The sequence below is a fragment of the Cibotium barometz genome, chromosome 30 (genome assembly GCF_041138505.1).
Source record: "Cibotium barometz isolate CiBa-2024 chromosome 30, ASM4113850v1, whole genome shotgun sequence".
Classification (NCBI taxonomy): domain Eukaryota; kingdom Viridiplantae; phylum Streptophyta; class Polypodiopsida; order Cyatheales; family Cibotiaceae; genus Cibotium; species Cibotium barometz.
This window is the reverse complement of record NC_141075.1, coordinates 15,373,469-15,377,867: the sequence shown is the minus strand read 5'-3', so window position 1 is coordinate 15,377,867 and position 4,399 is coordinate 15,373,469. Positions and strand designations below refer to the sequence as shown.

At 39.2% G+C, this 4,399-nt stretch overlaps 1 protein-coding gene across 1 annotated transcript; it reads left to right on the top strand.

Moving 5' to 3' along the window:
- The first annotated feature begins 1,274 nt into the window (after window positions 1-1,274).
- Window positions 1,275-3,484, top strand: LOC147621203 (cytochrome P450 716B2-like). Its single transcript, XM_086824508.1, has 3 exons — window positions 1,275-2,380; window positions 2,512-2,705; window positions 2,898-3,484. Exons 1-3 carry the CDS (start codon window positions 1,312-1,314, stop codon window positions 3,195-3,197), a joined length of 1,563 nt encoding a protein of 520 aa, XP_086680634.1. The 5' UTR covers window positions 1,275-1,311; the 3' UTR covers window positions 3,198-3,484.
- Window positions 3,485-4,399: the final 915 nt, after the last annotated feature.

The window sequence follows — 4,399 nt, the reverse complement described above, 5'->3', positions numbered from 1 at the left end:
CAAATAGACAAGGGTGATGTAGTATGGTACACCGCAGCAACCAAGCTCGAAAACCCATGGCAAAGGAAATTGATGCGACAAGACACAAGAGCTCACAGTTGGCGGCATGCGTGGCTGACGTGAAGACAGAGAGGCCCATCAATAAAGAAGAAGGCATAGTTAGGTACGCCCGTCGTGTTAAATTGAGATGACGGCTCTACCGTAGCATATCGTGTTTCATGCAGTTGTCGGGAAATACATTTCATTGAGTTGGATTGACGATCTTCTTGAAGCTATGTTTTATCCAACTTTCTTGTCAGCACTAGAATTTGAATTTGAAGGTTGCAGTAGCCTTCCAAGGGGAACACATTCAAAAGAAGGGAAGGGTTTTGGGAACTTTAGTTTTATGCTCTTCCAATCTCTTCATATAAAAAAAGCTAGTTAAAAAAAAGCCTTCCAAAAGATAAAATAAAAAATAAAAATCTTGAGCACTAGTGCACACCATGTGACTAGCACATGGTATCCTACACAAGACTTCTATTTAATGCAACAAATTATATCTTCTTCACTCGAGGATGGTTAATGTTTCTTTATAGAAGGTGTCAATCTCGACTTTCAAAGCGATGTCAATCAATATGAGTTTAGTCTTGAGTGAAGAAGCTCTCCTCGCCACCATAGCCAGTGCAAATTCCCTAGATGGCAAGGAGACAAATAATGTGCATACTTAAGTAGACAAATACCCACCTTGTCAAATTTATTTCATAGCCTTTTATGCTTGGACTCTAACTGCTAGCACAAGTAGGGCACTCTTGCCTCGTTACATACTTGGTAAAGTGTAGTTATAACTGTATTCCTAGGATGCTTTGTAGTTTTACACGACCGAATATGAGAAATTATGTTCCTTTTCACTGAAAGTGGCACTAACAACTCTAAAATTGATTATTTGAATATTTTCACTCAAATTCTAGAAGCCAGAATTAGAAAACACAACATTTCTCAGCCAATCAAAATAAGTAGGCGTGTTTCTTTGGCCTTGGCCTGTTTTTGTTTAAAAATCTACACATAAATTGTAACTAAAATTTCCAAAACTTAACCCGTTAATTTTAAGGCAAGGACAAAGGCTACATGGAACGCTGATCAATGCATCATGACAAAAAGCCTTTTATGCGAATCCCGTGATCTACCCCTCTCGTACTGAAATGGTTAAGTAGAAAATAATTAATTACCACGCAATTGAGAGTGCTAGAAAAAATATGTGTAGTGTGTATCTAAATTTAGAAGTTTTGGTGGTACCAGTTTACGGTTATCTATTTGTTTCCAAGTAGGGAAGTAATGACGGGTTTCCTCTGTATAGAAGGTGTCAATCTCCCGAGTTGCAAAGCTATGTCAATCAATATGAGTTCAGTCTTGAGTGCAGAAGCTCTCCTCGCCATAGCTTACAGTGCAACATTAATCTTGCTGGTTTACGCGTTCTCGCTCAAGCTGCAGCTTCAACGAAGGCTAATCGTAAGCAAATTAAACCGCAGGCCACTTCCACCAGGGAACGTGTGCTTGCCCATTGTAGGGGAGACTCTTCATTTCATGCGTTGCTACAAAGCAAACCAAGTCGGCGAGTTTGTGGACGCTCGAAAAAGAAAGCACGGGCCAGTGTTTCGCACTTCTCTCTTCATGGAGCCCACTATTGTGATGGATGGGCCGGAAGCTAACCGCTTTCTCTACTCCAACGAAGGCAAACTAGTCAGAGAGTGTCTCCCGAGCATGTCTCCCAGCAAATTGTTTGGAGAGATGAACATAATGAACCAGTTTGGAGCCCAGCACAAGCATTTGAGAAGGCTTTTATCGAATGGTCTGAGACAAAATTGCATAAAGAGATTTGTACCTAAATTGGAAGCCCTGACCAAGAAGCATTTCTCTCAGTTTTGGCTTGGCAAGGACCAAATTGCCCTCTATAGCTTGCTCAAGTCTCACACTCTAAGTTCCACAACAGATCTTCTAATGGGAATTGATGATAAGGCTGATCAAGGTGAAATGATAAGGCTTTTCCGTGTTTTCACTGTAGGCCTGTCTGCAGTGCCCATTTATCTGCCATGGACTGCTCACTACCGAGCTTTTGTCGCAAAAGCTGGGATAGAGAAGATTGTGTCGAAGATCATATGTGACAGGCAAGAGGAGCTCAAGCAACTAGAACAAGATCATGAAACTAACAATATTTTCTTCAAAGATATATTGTCCAGTTTAATCACCGCTAAAGACGAAGAGGGCAACCCTTTCACGAAGCAGGAGATTGTAGACATGGTATTAACCATTCTTAATGGTGCCGTTGATACTACTAGTAATGTCCTCGCCTTCACTGTCAAGTTCATGCTCCAGAATCCCGCCTGCTACGACGAGGTTCTCAAAGGTATATACTAGATAGCTCTCAAAAGTGGCCATGAAGCTCCACATAAAGTATGTATTTACAATCATAATTATTACTCATTGAATTAAACCCTGGATTAACGTAGAGATTAATTGTAATGGTGGTGTCGGCAGAACAAACGGCAATAGCAGATGCTAAGGTGCAACGTGGTGAGGAGGACCTTGGATGGGAGGATTTGCAGAAAATGAAGTATACGTCGACAGTGATTCAAGAGACGATGAGGTTACTACCGCAAGTAACGGTCTCGTTTAAGCTGGCGATGGAGGACTTTGAGTATGAAGATTATCGAGTTCCAAAAGGGTGGAAGGTGAGATTAAGCTCCGAACTTAATTTGGCTACTATGTGACATTATATATGTATATTTATGTCTGGGTATATATATATATATATGATTATTTATTTATAACACTTAGCATGTGCCTTAATAAATATATAGTAGTACGTCTTATACCACTTAAAAATTACTTATAATTTGACCTAATTTTGCTTACCCTTGCAGATTTTCCATAACATAGCACATTGTTGTGCTAATGAGAAATATTTCCCCAATCCAGAGGTCTTTGACCCATCTCGATTTGCAAGTGGTAAGACCCCAACACCTTACACTTACCTCCCATTTGGTGCTGGGCTCCATGTGTGTCCGGGCGTGGACTTTCAAAGAATTATGATACTTGTATTCATTCATCACCTTGTACGAATGTTCAAGTTGACGTTAGTAGATCCAATGGAGCCCATTCGCATGGATCCCTTGCCTTTGCCCGCTAATGGCCTTCCTATGAGAATTGAGATGAGGCCTTAAACCTAGGGCTTGGACATATCCTTGGACCTGGGTTAGTTTTTGATGGTAAAAGAAGTAAGAAATCGACGGGATTATTAGTGTGCACGCTCTTGCTTATGTTTATACTTTCTACAATTTGGTGATGGCTTTAATTAGGGAGGTTGTTTCTTTCATGTTTCATGACAATAATCTATGTAGGTTTGAAATTGGAAGGTCCCATCAAAGCAGACTGATATCTTCTGTACGCTTATATGAAGGCTTGTTACATGTAAATGAGCAAACCAATAAATGACTTGTTTGTGTATGATAATTAAGGTTATGTTTCTCATCATAAGATTGTGTTGGCATCAACAAGGGTAGTATAATTCCTCTAGTGGATGGTCCCAATCATGCATGCATTAGATTTGCTATTAGGAACTAGTTTTTTTTGAAAGGCATGCAACTATAACTGGATGTTAATCAATTAGTTAATTTTTAGGTTAGTTAAATTATTATTAAAGTGATTGATTATCTCATTGGTAAGTTGATTCAATATTTAGTGTGGTTCCATTAATACAAATTGATATAGTGATTTACTACATAAATCTATTAATTAATGATATCGTTTGCTAGAGCTTCGTAACAATAAAAGTACTCTACCATCTCTTCACACAATCTACTAATTCTTAATCTATAACATTTACATATCATATCTCCACAATAACAAAGATAAATCCACAACATGCTATATATATACAATGCACTTCACCATATTTTAACGCACTCTATTAGTTCTTAATCTATGCATCTATGACATTTATATATTACATCTCCACATAGAAATTTTGTTATTACCATCTTGCCACCAAGTTTGTTTTCTATGTGGATCATCAAGAATTGTTGTATCTGGTGAACAAACCATGCTCCACAGGAAGAATCACACGATGGTTGTTGATTCTTCTTGAGTTTGATTTCACTGTTGTTGTGAGACCTGGCAAAAAACATGTCATGGCTTATCATTTGTCTTGCATACCACTCTTGGCGTTGAAGCATTAGAGGGGTGGCAAACAATCAAAGATGGTGTAGCCACTTGACTTTGTGATTTTTCCTTATCTAGCATTTTGTCTAGAGTTGATGGCTTAGGTGCGGGACCCTGCGTGGTCAGGCTGAGAGCTGGTTCTTGCGTTGTAACTCGCCTGGTTTCCCAATCAATATTGCACTTGGTGGCTATCATCCATTTGCGT